Source organism: Echeneis naucrates, chromosome 14 (genome assembly GCF_900963305.1).
Source record: "Echeneis naucrates chromosome 14, fEcheNa1.1, whole genome shotgun sequence".
In the NCBI taxonomy this organism is placed as follows: domain Eukaryota; kingdom Metazoa; phylum Chordata; class Actinopteri; order Carangiformes; family Echeneidae; genus Echeneis; species Echeneis naucrates.
In genome coordinates, this window is record NC_042524.1 from 775,798 (window position 1) to 793,294 (window position 17,497).

Below are 17,497 nucleotides of genomic sequence, written 5' to 3' on the forward strand. Positions count from 1 at the left end.
CCTTTTCCTCATCTTCTCTTATTTCCTGTGGTTTTCAGTCAGGTGGCTGATTGAAGTCGACACAGACTCGTGACAATCACAGATCGGTCTCTGTGCTCCATCTGAGGGTTCCGGCCTCTTTATGGGGCAAAAGGAAACTGGGGAGTGAGACTGACTCTTTAACAAACACTGCCATAACCCTCCATGACACTATTAACTCCACTGTTAAACGTTAGGATCAAATATTGAGAAAGATCCATGATAGTTTAAAATCATTATGACTTGTATGGGTGATGCTATGCATCAAGACTTCATTATTAGCATCTAGAGTGTACTGTAGCTCACTAGTTCCTTTTTTAAATTGTACTCTACTTCTGTAGAGAGATAGTTATTTTCTGATAAAGTGTTGAGACGTGGAGCTCCTTCGTCTTCACGCTATAGCTCGTCCAGTGAAACCTTTCTATGTTCCTGCTCATCAGCTCGAATTATATAAACTCCTACACGTATGTGCCTTAAACGGCCTGCGATCAGTCTCATCGCCGGCTTCTGTTCACTTGAAGAGATACCTTGATGTTGGAGCTGCTCCGTCACTCCTCAGCAGGGCCGGCCTTCAAGTCTGCGGCGCCGTCAGAAACAAAACTTCTGAAAAGAGGCTGAAGCTCTCTGTGCATTTTAAATATGAACGGCTGCTCGGCGTCGCAGTTCGATTCCCGGCCCTCCTGTTGGCATCATGAGGCTGCGGCACCGTGGCCAACCACATCACTACCACTGCTCAGCCAATGGGAAGCCAGATCAGTGCAGGGGGAGGAGCTATTGAAGAGATTGTACATGAACATGTAGCCCAGATATTCAGACTACCTCAGGTTCTTCAAAAAAAACAAACGTGCCACCTGCATCAGCTGTTTTTAAGGGGGTGTGGCCCATCCTATGTGGGCGGAGCCAATCCCAATCATCCATAAATGCACTCAGACACTCAGACGCCATTTTCACCTGGTGTTAAAGAATAAAACTGCCCAGTTCGACTCGTCTCATTGGTTCACACTGAAGACACGTTAGTTGTAAACAGGAAGACTCTCATGCTGCTACACTACAAGTGGACCCCCCCCCCCCCCGTCAGCAAAGACCCGTCTGCCCCCCCACTCAGAGCTTTAGAGGGTCCAGTCCCACTCAGATACTTCGTCTTCAAATGCAGCTTCCGACTGCTTTAATGCTAAGCTAGGCTAACCGTCCTCTGGCTGAGCCTTCATATTCAGGTATCCATCAGCTGAGGCCACACCTGTCAGAGGGCGGAGCCTAAGACCAGTCGGAGGCCGTCGTCTTGGGGTGATGTTTTAACTCCAGGTGAAATGAGTCAGGCACAAACTTCCCTGTCCCAGCTCGCCCTCCTCTTCCTCATGGACTCCTGGACACTCGAACATCAAGGTATCCTGTCACGCAGCCTTTCCCACCACTCGTCTGTTTTCCCGCCGCAGACGACGGTTCAGATTTGCACACCTACTGTACCCATCATTTGGTTTTTGTATATTTATATCTGCCATTTTGTTTTTTTTCTCCTTCTGCTCGCCAATGTTTTATTTTGCCAGAGCAGCGGTGTCGACTCTGACCCTGAAATGAACTGGTGCTGTTTATTCTTAGTCCTGTAGATGTTGCCATGTTGTTGTTGTTTTGTGTTGTTTTCATCTCAGCAAGTCCTCAGACCTGATCTCCAGGAGAAAAGCATCTTATTTAGAATCTTTCAAACTAAACAGATGCCACAACTGGTTGTGACAGCAACAGCCGTTTCCTCCTGAAGACTGGAGCGTCGATGTCTTGAGCCGGATCCTGTACCGGCCATCAGACCATCCATCAGTATTTCAGGATGCTGTTGTCATACCAATCCTGTTTCCACGGTAACTTCTTCGCTTTAGGGACACGCCGACAACTTTCGTGTTCTGTCTCGAGAAAGGTATTTCTGAGCATGCTCAGTCCTGATGTTGGGTCACACCAGTGGGGTCAAAGGTGAAGAGTTTTTGGCTGTTCTACAGGGTGGTGGGAGAACCTGAAGTCCGACACCCTTCAGTCTGAATGGGGGGGCCCAGCTTGGCTAGCTAACTGAGTCCTGAAGGTCTTCCTTAAATTTCTCCAGAACCAGTGCAGCTGGTCCTGATCCTGGTCCTGTTATTGTCCTGGTTTTCTGTTTCGTAAGTTCACAGCAGTTCTTCGCTCACTTTAATGCTAGTTTTGGGTTTTATTTTGGTGGTCTCCCTCCCCCAAACACTTCAGCTCACCTGTCCAGCTCTCCTGGACCGACTGGTTGGGTTTTTATTTTCCTGCATGTCTTGTACGTCAGACTGGGAGGCCGAGCGGGGAGAAGATTAGTTAGAGACGAGCAGCGTGTTGAATTTAATAATTGTTGGTGTTTTGTTTTTTTTTTTTTTTTTCTTATTTTGATTATTTAAGCTTTAGTTTGTAAAGGTTTCTTTAGGTTTCATTTCTTTTTTCCTCCGTTTGATAAAGTTAAAGATATAAATGTTTACATTTTGTTATGCATGTTAAACAGATTTGTTATATTCAGTGTTTTGCACACTACTTCAGCATCGTCTCCAACGGCACTGCTTCATAACGGACTTCAGATTAAGTGCCTGAACCTTCAAAGTAAAATTTTGAGTCAGCGAATGAAAGTTGCTCGTTTAGTCTTCACGCCATTGACTTGAAGAGCTTCTTCCTGTTGTGACGTGGCGTGTTGGAGGACACGAGGGGAGATCTGCTCAGAACTGGACCTAAAGGACTCGACAGCAGGGAGTGATCGATCCGGATCAATGATCAGATTAAAGGTGCTACATGTGACGTTTTAACAGCTGTGAATTATTACTGTAAGAACTGTACTTCAGCTTCTTCTCTGGATTTTTAGAGGGAAATCTGGGTCATATTTTAATTACAATTAATCTGCAAATTATATTCTTGAATAATCTTTTAGTCTATGAAAATGTCAAAACCGAGTAAAATTATGAAAACAGTTTAAGTGTTTTGTTTTTTTCTGATCAAAAACCATTCAGCAGATTATTCTTGTATAATTTTATTTTGTTTTTGTGGATGAAATGTGATGAATATATTTGTTAGTTGCAGATTGAAATGGGGGGTCATTGTGGTTTTTCTTAGCGATTTACCAAGAAAATATTCTAATATGTGAAAAATTCTAGCACATCTTAAGTTGTTTTGATTGTTTTTTCTAACCAGCAATCCAAAGATATTCAGTGTTATATTTCAAAGACAAAGATTTAAACTAGTTTATTTTTTTATGGAACTGAAAAGAATTATTGTGTCTTCTGGATCAACTCGTTCCATCTGAATATAAGCAGATTTTCTTTATCAGTGAGAAGGAAATTCAATGTTATATTTTTTACAATATGTGTCCACATTTAAAGTGAATGTGGCGTCATTAAAACCAGAGCTAATATTTTTAATTTTACTTTAACTGAGGAAAAAAAATATTATTCTGGATCATCTGCAACTGTAATTCAAATAAAAATGTAATGAAACTTAAAATATCATATTTCCAAACTTCAGAATCTGATACAAATGTTGAGATAGTGATTTTATGGACGTGGCAGCAGATTTAGCTTGTATGTCACTCCTCTTAAAAAAAAAAAAAAAAGAAAAAAGATGGAGGAGGAAGCAGAGGGGTTTCTGGGAAATGTAGTCTGGTGTTAAAGTTGTTGCATGTGGCACCTTTATGAGCTGCTGGATGTTTCGTACCGATGAATGTTTCAGTCACATTTTTCATGTCATTATTTCTTCCATGAAAACTGAACTCAGATCAGTTTCATCACAGAGCCACAGAGCTTCTTCCTCTTCTCTTTTCAAACTGTGCTGAACTTTTGGACCCTGTCAGACTGAAGAGAATGGACTCTTCTGGTTTGACTCTGGTCAAACGCTGTCTGACCTCCTTCATGTGTGATTTGATTATTTCAGATCTTCAGCACAGAGTAAGGTTCCTTTTTTGTGTTTCTATATGCGGTAAACGGCTGGCAGTGTCAGGTACCATTCCATTTTAACACTGTATATTTATAATAAAATAATCTGTTCATAATACCTCACTTGTGTTTGTCTCGGTTGGTTTATATCATTTAAAATGTATGAAATTGAGAATGAGCATTAATTTTCATTCATTGAATTCATTGAATGATGTTTTTCCTGAAACATGGAGCAGAACGTTGTCGGTCATAAATGATTTAATGTTTGATGTTGAAACATGAGCAGCTGGTTTCTGCTTTGGCCTTTCTGTGTCTCCTCAGACTGAACATGTGAGGGCAGCAGAGCTCCGATCAGAGGGACACTTCAGACTGACTTCAAACTTGTGAGATTTTGTCAAATCTGAGAACCCCCCCCCCCCCCCCCTTAAAAAAAAAATCCACATGCCATCCAGTTGCATCTTGGGAAATGTAGGCTGGAGTGCTGCTGCTGTTTTTATCTGGTGAGTTCAGACAATTATTATTCACAGTTAAATTCGTTTTTATTATTAGTGTTTACTTGTACACAGAAATTGCGTATTTTTTCTCCATTTTTATCTGCAAAGCTTCCATATTTTGTTCTTGTAAATATTTTATGTTTTGTAGCTTGTATGTCTGATAAGCTGCTGATCAGTGAGGTACACCTGTCTGTCTATAGAGACGTTAGGAACAACATGAAGGTCGTTTTCAGACCAATTAAAATGTAAAAACATGAATATAAAAACGTTCATGTTTTCTTTCAGCTCGTTTTGGAAACATCGACTCCAGAGAGGAAATGAACACATTCCTGAGTCTGCAGGAACTGTGTCACCTACGGTGTGTGTCTGTGTGTGTTGTGTTTGCAGTGAAGAACAGTTAAACTTGTTTGTCGTCTTTTTTTTAGCAGACTGATGACATCAGTGTGCAGCTCTGCTTTGTGTTGTGTTGTGTTGTTCAGCCCACATCAGAGTTGGACCAAAGTGACCTGGTTAATGTGGATCGGTCTGGACCTGGTCCAGGTCTGTCAGTCCACATCAGGTTCATTGTGTTGGCTGTGAACACTGTTCATCTGGTTTGTTTTCAGTTTGTGGTGTCATTCGGACTCCGGTTCTGGTTTCTGGATCACAGGACTCCCTGTGGGGCTTCGTCTCATCACTGCTTTGGTATGTGAGTTGTATTTTTCCTGCACAGTCGGACTTTTAACCCTTTGAGACTCATAAATATTTTTCTTTTTAAGTCCAGTTCAACAGTAAAAATGATTCACAGCTACAGACGCACAAACTATCACACAAATGTTAATTCTTTACTTTTATATAACTTAATATGTGTAATTTTAGATTCATAAATCATATTTATAATGTTTTTGTTAAAGGGTTAGAGTTAGGGTAAAACCCAAAATCTAAATAACATGATTGTAATATCCAAGTAGAGTCTTTGGAAAAACAGATAACCAAACAAACTGAATAAAGTATGAAGAGCAGAATCCCAGAAACTGAACTGAAGCTGCTGACGTTAATCCTCCGTTTGTTTTTTATTTTTTATTTCTCTAATCTGTTCTTCTCTAAGCAGAACAAAGAGCAGCTCCCACATCTGTTCTCCAATCTTTGATCTGCTGATGGACCTTTCTTCTTCCTGTCTCTTTGTTTTCCATCTGTCCACCTGTCTCAGTATAGAAGCTGATCAATAAATCAATCGATAACCGTCCAACTCTGAGGAGCAGAAGGACTGACTGCAGCTCAGAGCCTTTTGTTTCTGTCCACCAAAGAGAATCAAAGTCCAATAAATCTGTGTCCTCCATTTTGTTTCAGTTTTTATTTGAACTCTTCTATCATAATGAAGGATAATGTGGTATATTAATGATATCACCTGTATCAACTCTACAGGATTAAACATTCAGTTGAAGTTTCTTCACAAATAAAAAAAAAATTCTCATTTGTAGCAGAAACTCTGACCCAATTCCAGCAGTCAGATCGGCTCTTTTTGGGCACTTAGTGGATTAAAAGTCAGCGTCAGCGTTATTTATTCTTCTGTAAGCTCCCCCGTTCAGTCCTGACAGGCTCCGTCAGTTCGCTCTGCGGCCTGAATCGTCTTTAAGGAGCAGATTTACACTTTCAGTCTCTTCTGAACGGAGCAGACCAAGAAAACGTTTGAATGTATTTAGAATATTTTTCTGGCTCATTCCCTCCAGAACAATCAGTACAACGTGAGCAAGACAAATCTCTCCAATAAAAATAAAAAGCATCTGCAGGATGATCATTCATGTTTCCATTTCATTCACTTTAGTCATTCTTAACACAAATGGATGAAAACCAGATCGGAGGATTTAGGTCTGAATTTGAGTTGGTGTCGGATATTTCATATTTAAAGACTTTGGTTTTTATGTCATTCACACATCACGTTACTTTTAAGAAGAGGAAATGAGTGTTTCCATGAAAGCAGAACCAACCAGTTACAGAAGACAGAAGACAGATATGCTTTTACAGCTTTTGGTTGTTTTGTTCATATAAAAAATGCATTTTTCATGAATTGACTCTCACATATATTTTTATTACAACTTTTAAGTGGATTCTCTCCATAATGGACATTTCAGCTGGAAGCATCAGACCAATAAAAGATCATTTCAGTCAGCTGGACTTTAATTTAAAGCTAAAATGAAAGGCTAACAATTAGCTAACTTAGCAATAGAGTGAGGAATCAGCTAGCATTAGTTGGCTGGATTTTATTTGAAGAAAAAGATGATCAAACTTTGAAGATAAAACGCTGAAACATTAGCTTGATATTCTGAAGACCAAAGTGAGAATGTGAATTCAGTGTAATGTGACAAAGTGAGTTTATTCTAACTCATCATCAGGTAAATGCTGTTGGTGAGGCTGATATAATAGAGGAACCTGCACCGGCCGGCACTAGGACCTGCGGGCTCCGGACCGGCCTTTGTCTGCTCCTCCTCCTGCTGCTGGTCTCGTTCCGAGTCCGTCTCCATCAGAAGCGGTCTGGATGCCTGCAGGGACTCGACATGGCTGTGAATCTCGGTAAGAACCGGCTGGCCCTGCTCACCGCCTACCAGGACGTCATCGACGAGACCTCCGACACCGACTGGTGAGTCCCGGCCTGGACCGGACCGGACCCCCTCCGTTTTGTTGTCTGTGTGGATGATGCTCATCTTCGTCACTAAACTACAGAAACACACACACACACACACACACACACCTCTGTCTGCTGCGGGGTCTCTGAGCTGAAAGTGAGTTGGGCTGTTTGTTGGACCCGGACCCGGACCCGGACCCTGCCGGTCTGTGGCTGCAGGATTCTGGACTCAGCTGCACTGCAGAGTCCGGATCAACGTGCGCACCGGACAAACAACTGCAGGCTGAAAGCTTTGTCCCCCTTCATCATCATCATCATCATCATCATCATCATCCCCCCGGTCTGGGCCGGGACCGGGTCCTCTTTTATGATGCGATGAGAAGGCAGAAGGGCCTGGACCAGAGATCCGGATCGGCTCCTGCATCCCCCGACACAAGGGCGGAGAGAGGGGCGAGGCCGGGGGGAGGGGGAGGGAGGTGTGTGTGTGTGTGTGTGTGTGGGGGGGGGGGGGTCCATCATCATCATCATCATCATCATCATCATCGAAAACGGTGCAGACTGAGTTCAACAGTCTGGATTCCACACCAGGAAGGATCCACATGGTCTACAGGTTTACAGGTCCATGTGGTCTACAGTGAGACCTCCATGTGGTCTACAGGTCTACAGTGAGACCTCCATGTGGTCTACAGGTCTACAGTGAGACCTCCATGTGGTCTACAGGTCTACAGTTAGACCTCCAAGTGGTCTACAGTGAGACCTCCATGTGGTCTACAGTTAGACCCCCATGTGGTCTACAGTGAGAACTCCATGTGGTCTACTGGTCTACAGGTTCATGTGGTCTACAGTTAGACCTCCATGTGGTCTACAGGTCTACAGGTTCATGTGGTCTACAGTTAGACCTCCATGTGGTCTTTGGATCTGAATCAAATCGAGGTTCTCCGCTGGTCCAGTCCCAAAGGTCTCGATCCACAGAGGGATGATTACAGCCTGGATTCAGTAACTGATCCTTAAAACCAGCCGTCAGGACTTTGGGTACTTTATGATGTCACAACGATGCTGTGACTGCCCTCCCCTAAGCCCCGCCCACCATGACCATGATGTAAAACCTCTCAGGATTTGGTTCCCTTGGTTTTCAGCTGAAATCCTCTATCTTTTTATTGGTTGACTCAAAAACAGTCAGCCAATCAGGAGAGAGGATTGGATGCTCTCTTAAGGATGCACGTTAAACGGTCACTAACTGCGGCCTTCCACCTTAAAAACATCGTCTTTTGTGTGACAGAAAAGCTGAACACAGAAAATTCCTCTCTTTCGTTGCTGATTTGAAGTTTCTGTCTTTATGTGGTGATGATCTGAGAAGGTCGGCGCCGTAGTGATTTTTGGGAAGTGTCCCGTCCTGATGCTCTGAGGGGTCAAATCTTCGTTATCTGAGGTCGTTATCTCGATCAGCTGACTTCCAGAGGCGTCCTGGTCCTGGATGTGAAACGTGAACCTCGGCCATCTGCTGTTTTTAGTCTTGGTGAGGTCAGATCTCCCAGAATGCATTGAGAGCGGTTCTGCTTTTTGATCCGGTTTATCTGGGACGTCCTGCTTTTGGTTCCAGGTTTGGTCTCCGGTTTGGACGCAGTTTGATTTCCTGTTTATAGCAGAGCTGCAGCTGGAGGTCTTCGATCACAGATGGAAGTCATAGAATTTCAATGTATTGATTTGTGGGGAAAAGTAGTTTTGCTTCATTAAAGAACACATAATTTTATAATTATATTTGTGTGTTTTTCTGTATTTTTCTTTTTGGTCCAACCACGTCGACATTGTGTTAAAGTAAAAAAAAAAAAAGGAAGTTTTGCTGAAATCCAAGATTGAAAATCGGTTAAAAGTGTTCTGGCTAAATGATTTGTTGTGAATTCACACATTAATCTGAGCACTGAGAGGAATCAGCAGATTTCTGGGCCGTTTGTTGTTTTGTTTCACTTTTATTATTTTCAACTTTGTGGCAGAATTTCAGTTTTTTCACGGTTCCTGTTTGTGTCCAGGGAGGAAGAACAGAAGGTCGCTCGTTCAGGAAATGAATCTGTGTGTCGAAGTGTAAAGTGGTTTCTGGTCTCTGGATCCTGGGGGAGCAGGGACTCCACGATGCTCGGGGGGCCTCAGGCCTGCCCCCGTTTTTCACACTTGATGAGATTTGAACAAAGGCAGAGACGTCCAAACATCGCTGACCCCAAACAACACGAGACCCCCCCCCGGGCCTCCGTCCTGATCTGGACTGGATCCGAGAGGAGGTTTCATGTATTCACAGAATCAAATCCTGATCGGCCTCAAGACCAGATCGTCCAGATCCAAACAGGTCTGGGCCTTTTCTGTTTTTTTTTTGGGTGGGACCAATCAGAGCTTTGTGGGCGGAGTTTAGACTCCATGCCTGAAAACAAAAAAAAGAAATGAAATGATGACGACTCATCGATCAATAATCAATAACATTTATGGAGAAACAATTTTTCAGCCTCTAAAATGAAGTGAGTGTTATTATAGCTGCATGTTAGCATTCGGACATTAGCCTTTAGCTCAAAGCACTTCCTGTTTACTAACGACAGCAGCACGCTAACAGCTCTGTGCCATAGCTGCAGATAAAAACGCTGTTTCACATCCATCCGATTTTTATTTTATTGAGTTGAGCCTGAAGAGGAAGTTTTGCTAAACGAGCAGCCGGCTTGATAAAAAAGTCAGTGAAGGGAAACGAAGCCTTTCTGTCGCTCTGCTCTCGGAGGTGTCGAGTTCAACGAGAAGATTGGGCGCTGAAAGACGGCGCCGGCCGCTGTGACCTCAAAGCTTTTCAGAATTTTTCTACTCCTGAGTGAAACACTTGGTCTCCGCACTCTCAGCCTCACATCAGCAGGGAGCGAAGAGGAGAAGCCAACAGGGAGTTAAATCGGCCGATCAGCTCGCTGAGCTTCATTTCTGCACAAATCTGATGTAATGAGATAAAATTATTTCATAAACCGGCCAGTTGACGTTCAGATTTTATCAGATGAAGCGGCAAATTTAGCTCAGATTAAAATTAGCCCCCTGATGAATGAAGGAGGTCAAAGGTCATTCCAAGCCTTCATTTTAACTTGTCACACGTGTGAAAAAAGATTATTCCTTTTAAGAACAGACTTTAACGTCTACTTTTGCACAATATGTTGACAAGAAAGCGACCAAATCCAGAACTATGCATCACCGCGTGTTAGCAGTTAGCTGTAGGGCTCTGAACCTTTCGCTGTTTCTTCGTATTTCTTCAGGGATGAACTGATTTTGATGATCTAAGGTCAAAGATCAAGGTCAGTGTGACCTCATAAACACATTTTAGTGATCAAAACAATTTAATCTGCAACTTTTACTTCACTGAATCAAATCTGATTTCAACGTGACCTACAAACATGCTAACGCTAACGCTGCCCTTCAGTCCGTCGCTGCTTTTTCTGGCCGACATCAAAAATAAAGAAATAAAAACGAACAGGCCGTTTGAGCTAATCAAGACGTCGGCCAAATACACACTGCTGCACACTTCAGTCAGTCGTGTTCAGAACAATAAGAAGGTTCTGCTGCATTTGGAAAGTGTCTGCAGAGAAGTTGTGTTTCATGTTGTCGGTCGTTTGTGCTCTTTATGTGACGGTTTGTGTCGGTCTACAATGAGCGAAGAGAAAATTATGGGATGGTTGTGGGAGGTGAATGAAAGTGTTGATTACAAGCCTTTTTTTTATTCTTTGAGCTGCTTGAATTGATTCTCAAGTGTTTGACACTCCTGAATAGTTCTGTGTGTGTGAGTCTTTTGTGATTCAAGGTAACATCAGTCTGGGTGTTCGACTGGAGACTGCCAACGAATAAAAGACTGAAATGAGCTGGAAATGGCCGACGGCGTGACTGCCATGTTGATCTTTTGCTGCCACATGTTGGCGTCGGGCAGTGAGACAGTGATGTTTGTGATCCCGGTCACAGTCAGTCCAGGTCCGGCCTCTGGAGGACCAGGATCAGGACTCTGCAGGCCTTCTGATCCTGAAGGCAGAAGATCAGCTGACTTTCTGCTCGATGTCATTTTTCCCACCGACTGCTTTGACTTTTTTTAGACTTTGGTGACTCCTCGTCTCGTCTTTCAGACGGGAAGCTGAGTCTCTGACTGGATTCAGATTGGAAGTCAATGTAGTTCGGTCTCCGTCTCGGGGGACGGGTCCTTTGTCCTAACGGGCTTCCTCAGCCAGTTAACCTTTAACTGACCTCAGCAGGACCTGAAGTCTGAGGGAGGAAAATAAAAACCTTATTGGGGAAAAACCAAAAACAAAACTTTTTTTTTATCACACCCGCTGATCAGGATGTGTCGGCTTTTATTCTGTAGCAGCAGCTTCTCCTCCCCCTCATCCTCCTCATCACTCCTGTTTCTTCTCACTTTCTCAGTTTTCCTGTGATTTCAATCGTCTGACGCCTCCTCACCTTCCATCTGTCCTCCATTCGTCCACACCCCGTCCCTCGAGTCAAAAACAAGCCAGACCAGAGCTCCTTCTCTCTGTGTAAACAATGGACGGGGGACGGAGGAGGGACAGAGGGGGACGGAGGAGGAACAGAGGGGGACGGAGGAGGGACAGAGTGGGACAGAGGGGGACAAAGTTGGATGGAGGAGGAACAGAGGGGGATGGAGGAGGGACGGAGAGGGACAGAGGGGGACAGAGGAGGGATGGAGGGGGACGGAGGGGGACGGAGGGGGACAGAGTGGGACAAAGTTGGATGGAGGAGGAACAGAGGGGGATGGAGGAGGGACGGAGAGGGACAGAGGGGGACGGAGGAGGAACAGAGGGGGAACAGAGGGGGACAGAGGAGGGACGGAGCTGGACAGAGGGGGACAGAGGGGGACAGAGGGGGACAGAGGAGGGACGGAGGGGGACAGAGGGGGACGGAGGAGGAACAGAGGGGGACAGAGGAGGGACGGAGGGGGACGGAGGGGGACAAAGTTGGATGGAGGAGGAACAGAGGGGGATGGAGGAGGGACGGAGGGGGACGGAGGGGGAACAGAGGGGGACGGAGGAGGGACGGAGGGGGACGGAGGGGGAACAGAGGGGGACGGAGGCCAGTGTTTGTCCTCAGTGGATGTCTGAGTCACACCGACCGACACTGCCTGGAACTGTAGGCGGGAAGACGAGGAGACAGAAATGTCACAATTATCTGTGTGTGTGATTGTTCTGTTTTTTGGGGGAGTGTGTGCGATGACAGAAGCACTAACAAGTGTGTGTGTGTGTGTGTGTGTGTGTGTGTGTGTGTGTGTGTGTGCGTATCCCGTCCTGTCTGGACCTTCGTCTCAAAAACAAACCAAATTCAGGCTCCGTCCTGACAGTTACAGAAACAGTCCTGGTCAAAAAACAAAAGAATTCCAACAAGAAACACGAAACGGACCGAGGAGAAGTAAAAGCAGAAGTGCAGACAGGAAGTGGAGGTTCAGTGAGAGCTGAGCAGATTTATTCAGGGACAGAAAGTGAAACCAAAGAGGTGTAAATACTGGAGTTCAGCTTAGACTTAGTGAGGACCAAAGATTCATTGGATTTTAGTTTTCCTTTTAAGCAGCTTGTTAAATAACTTGACAGACTGCTGAGTTTCATCAAACAGAGAGCAAATAATGTTTTTATCTTTTCTCAGAAAAACGCTAACGAGGTTTTTGTAGATTTTACTGTTTGAATGTTTTCGTTTTGATCTCAGATCGTCTTTGAATCTGAATTCTACCTGATAGATGATGTGAACTTTTTTTTAGATATTCAGGCTGAAAAGTGAAATCCTAAATCTGCATTCTATCTATTGTGGATCAGGACACTCCCCTTGTGTTGAAGTCTATGGGAAAATGTCCCTCCTGCTCCCTGATGAGTTTATGGTCTGAAACAGAACATGTTTATTTTTTAAATGATGCTCCATTTAGAGGGGGCGGGGCTACTGTGTGATTGACAGGTCCATATGTGACGTCACAGAGGGTTTGAGGCGAAAGATGAAAATCCTGGCTTGGTTCGGGCTCCTCTCTAATATTCTTCCTGAGGAGGAACTCGGAGTGTTCTGGTCGGGGGGGTTTAATCTTTCTGCCAGGTTCCGACTGAAAATCTTCAGGACCCTTTCACCCCGGGCTGTGAAGATTAGACTGGGATTTTCTGGTCTGGCTCTGAGACCATGTCTCCAGGATGTTCAGTTTTCTGTCCTGTGGGACTCGGACTAAACCGCTCAGTCTGCAGAAGCTGGACACGACTTCTGGGGAATTTATTGAAATATGAGTCTCTCCTGCAGTCTGACGCAGACTGAAGGACTAAATCCTGCTCTGATATTAACTGTCCACCTGGAAAAGATAAGACTCCCCTCCTTTTTCTGGTCTGACCTGGTCTGACCTTCGTCCCAGCTGTTAGGCGTCATCAGGTTTTACTGTCCTCGGAGGACCGCAGTCTAAACCCACCCAATGCATGATGGGAGTGACATGAAGAGGAGGAATCCAGAGAGCTTCACCTTCATTATGTCATCCATCATCAGCAAACGATCGGAAAAGCTGACTGAGAATGTGATTCTGTGATGATCAGGAATCATCCAGAGCGACGGGTCCTCAGAGCAGACCTGGAAACCCCCCCGGCACCTATCACAGTCTGATTAGTTCCCAGAAGTGTGTGTTTGTGTGTGTTAATAATTACAGCAGAGCTGTTTTCTGTGTGTGATCGTTGTCGTACAACAGACCAGCTGTTGTGTCTGTCACATTTGTATTTATATTTATATTTGTATAGCTGAGGTAACTCAGACGCACACACAGTTTGCTGATGTCTTCACGTTGTGTTGACTGAAACAGCAGCTGTGTGAGTCTGTGTGTCGTTGTTACGGGTGTGTGTATCAACGCCGTCTGCAGATTGACAGGAAATTACAACAGCGGTCACTTCCGTTGATGATTTCTGCGCCTTAACGTCATTGTTCAGAGGTTGGCTGCCACATTGCATTGTGGGTAATGTAGGCATTATGTTTTTGACATGGAATGAAAATAGCTGCATTCAATTTGACCCTTAAAAAAAAGAAAAAGGATTTCAAATATCAGGTTCTAGAACTTTGTGACGTCACAATGAAGCGGAAGTTGGAAGTTGTAGTATCGATGTCCTGATTTAAAAGCTTTTCCTCGACCAGTTAAGGATTGAGCAGAGGGACATGCACCTCATTGGACGGTATCTGTGGCCGCTCGTCAGCATCACGCCATGTCGAATGGCGAGGGGAGGCGTTGACTGTGGCATCACAGCTGGTCACACGGTTTCCTGCAGCTGTGAAAGTGACACCTGCAGGCGGCAGTAATGAAAAACAAAACGTGATGACGAGGTTTTATTTAACTCAGTCAGAACAGTTCCCCTCTGAGCTGCCTCTTCATCCCCGTCATTATCCATCTGCATCTTCCTCGTCACCTTCCTCCATTTGTTTCCGCTCGTCGGCTCTATAATGATCGTACTCAGCTCCTCCCTGGTCGTATCACGTGTTGGCTGGATGACGGCGGCGGCTGAAGGATTTACTGGAGCAGAGTGGGAGAGTTTGAACTGCTGTTTTTCTGTCTTTTCGATCTTATTTGATTATCTATTATCTAATTATCACGACCGGTGAGCCAGTGGTTGCCGCGGCGACCTGTCAGTGTCAGTGGGCGGGGCCTGTCAGGCAGCAGGTGAACGTTTTAGTCCTGTGGTTGATTTGAAGCAGGAAAATGGACACTGGGAGGAAAACCACCGGACCACGGGGCCGGGGGTCAGGGGTCAGAGGTCAGAGGTCATAGAAACAATCACGTCCTGCTGGGTTAAACCTGATACGAACCGGTCAAATGAATGAAACCAAAATAATCCTGTGTGTATTTTTGTGCGGTTAAAATCGTTGTGCTTTTATTTGGATAAGTCCGACCAGGGCTCGACTCCGCCTCCGCAGTCGGCACAAAAACTTGAAAAATTAGAGTTAATTGATGAGAATATTCAGATGTTTGACTGCAGTCATGAACTCTCTCTCTTTCCTTCGCCGGCTGTCTCTGTGCGTTTCAATCCCATAAGCCCCTGCAGGCGTTCTGGCAGCCGAGCGCAGCGTGACTTATCAAGCTCGGACAGACGTCCATTAAGATTCAGCACTCCGGTTTCTGTCTGACTCGAAGAGACTCCGAGAATTCAGGCTGAAAAAGATTCATCTGCTTTTTATTGTGATTCTCATCAGGATCTTGACGAGCTTGTGATGATCTTTGTGCAACAACTTTCTTGAAATGAGCTTTTCAGATTACTGTACTTTGTGTTTGGGTATAAAAGTAGAAATCTTTTCAGCCTTTCCTGGTTAGAAAAAGGAATCGGAGCTGCTTCGCCCCCGGACCGACTGTGTGATTTAGCTGATGCCGTCTCTTGGAGAGGAGACACGGGCCCGATTTGTTTTTGGCCCGTTTGTACATCCAAACAGCTGATCCCAGCTCGGCTCTGATTGACGGGACACTCGTTTTTCTGTGTGGGTGAAAAATTCCTCAGGTTTGATTTCACGCTGAGAAAAATCCCTCTGTTTGTTATTTCGTGCCTTCGGGGCAGCGAACTGGTTTTCTGAGGCCTCAGCTGGACGGACACACTCGGTGTGTGAAGTCATGTACACACAATTACACAAGTTTAAACACACCTGGAGGCTCACGTGTGTGTGTGCATTGTGTTCGTTTGATGGTTGCTTTCACTGTTGAAGCTTTGAAGGCTCCGGTTTCTCTCTCACTGGATTCAGCTCTGAGATTTTACTTTAGATGTAAACTGATGCATTTTACAGAAATCAAGAACGTCTGCGGACTAAATGTTGATGATGTCACATAAATGAGGAGGAAATGAACCTGTCCTCACCAAAATAAAAGCTCTGATAATCGACCCAAAATAGAGCAGAAACGTCTCAGAGTCCACGAGCTGAGGCTCAGTGGGGGTTTGTGTCTGGGGGGGTTCTTCTTCACCCGTCTCCATTAGTCTGCCATGTCCTGGTATTAAACAGGGATTTGGATGGCAGGAGTGTGTCTGCGGTGCAGGATTTGGCTGCACACGTCCAGTCCCAGTGGGGGTGGGGGGGAGGTGAAAGCTTCGGCTCTGAGCCCTGGAGGACGGAGACGGAGAGCGGCTTTATTTATTTACCAGATGACCAGCTGCTCTCCGTCCTCACAGAGACAGGACAGCAAAAAATCTTCAACTAAAAAGCACATAGATGAAAAAATCCCTCCGGTTGTTTTCGGAGAGACACCAAAGACACATCAGGTCAAGACATCAGAATCAGGTTCTGGGTTTATATAAACCTGGACCCACAAATCCAAATCTGAGCCACAAAACCTTGAAAGTCCTTCAGCAGCACCTGTCAATACTTAAAAACACAATAATAAAATCAGAGTGTAAAGTTCTTAAACGCTTCAGTTATTACATCCAGTTTTATGCTAAATGAATTATAAATACATGGAGTGCAGTTATATATAATTAAACAGGCCTGAAACGGGACTTTTATTCGGGCTGCTCAGGCGTTTGGCTCTACTGGTTGTCAAACATTTCCAGATACAGTGGTAATGAATTCAGATATGAGCAGGAATACAAATGAAACTTTTGTGAACACAGCTGCGTGTTTCTGATGTAATGGGTGTCTTTGACCTCCGTTCGGCCGCGACGCCTCCTGCTGTCGGGAGTTTGTCTCAGCTCATTCTTCGGTTTGAAAACCTCGGTTTCATCTTCCCGTCCTCAGAGACCTGGTTCTGTTTTACTCTGGTTTGTCTGATAAATCAGCTCCATTCTTCTTCTGCTGCTCCTGCTGGTAAAACTGCTGCCAGGCCAAAAGTTTGATGGCACATTTGATCTGACTGACGGACTGTTGTGCAAGAAACAGAAAGTCCTGCCAGGAAAACAACAAAACCACAACAGGTGTTCGACATTAGCTGCAACTTTGAGGGTTTCTTTTGCTGCTTCGGTCAATTGTGTAGATTCTGTAAATAAACTGTGTGTTGGGCTTGTGGTTGAATCAGTCAAGATTCAAGTTCCTAGACTTTCTATCCAAGCCAGCAGAGTTTACCAAACTAAATAAAAACCAAACCCCTCCTGAAGTCAGGATCTTATCAGATCCAAACTCAGGTTCAATGAAGTCTATCTTTTGGCTGCTAAATTCTTGTCTCAGTAAAAAAGTCATCAAGTCGCTGATGTTTTATTTGGGATGTGAAAGTTATCCTTGTCAATCAACAAGTTCCATGTGTGAATGAATCAGGAATCTCTGAGAGAACAAAAAAACATTTTGATTACCCAAAAAATTCAGATCATTGAATTCAGCTGTAGGAGTTTTTTTTATTTGAATACTACTATACTATAAACTATAAATACTCATATTTACACCCAGCCTGAAGAGAAGAAAGATTTTTTCACCAGTTTCTTAAGTCTGCGTCTCTGAAGATGAATCTAACAAATATCAGCAGATGGTGTTTCAGACGTCACCGTAAACAAACT

The 17,497-nt window shown here is 44.5% G+C and overlaps 1 protein-coding gene across 1 annotated transcript in view; it reads left to right on the forward strand.

Annotated features, from left to right (window-relative positions):
• Positions 1–4,864: 4,864 nt before the first annotated feature.
• dbn1 (drebrin 1) overlaps positions 4,865–17,497 on the forward strand; it is a 48,474-nt gene continuing 35,841 nt past the window's right edge. The window contains exons 1-2 of the mRNA XM_029519998.1: positions 4,865–5,110; positions 6,799–7,043. Coding sequence (XP_029375858.1) covers positions 6,961–7,043 — 83 coding nt within the window. The 5' untranslated portion in view covers positions 4,865–5,110; positions 6,799–6,960. The remainder of the gene's footprint in view (positions 5,111–6,798; positions 7,044–17,497) is intronic.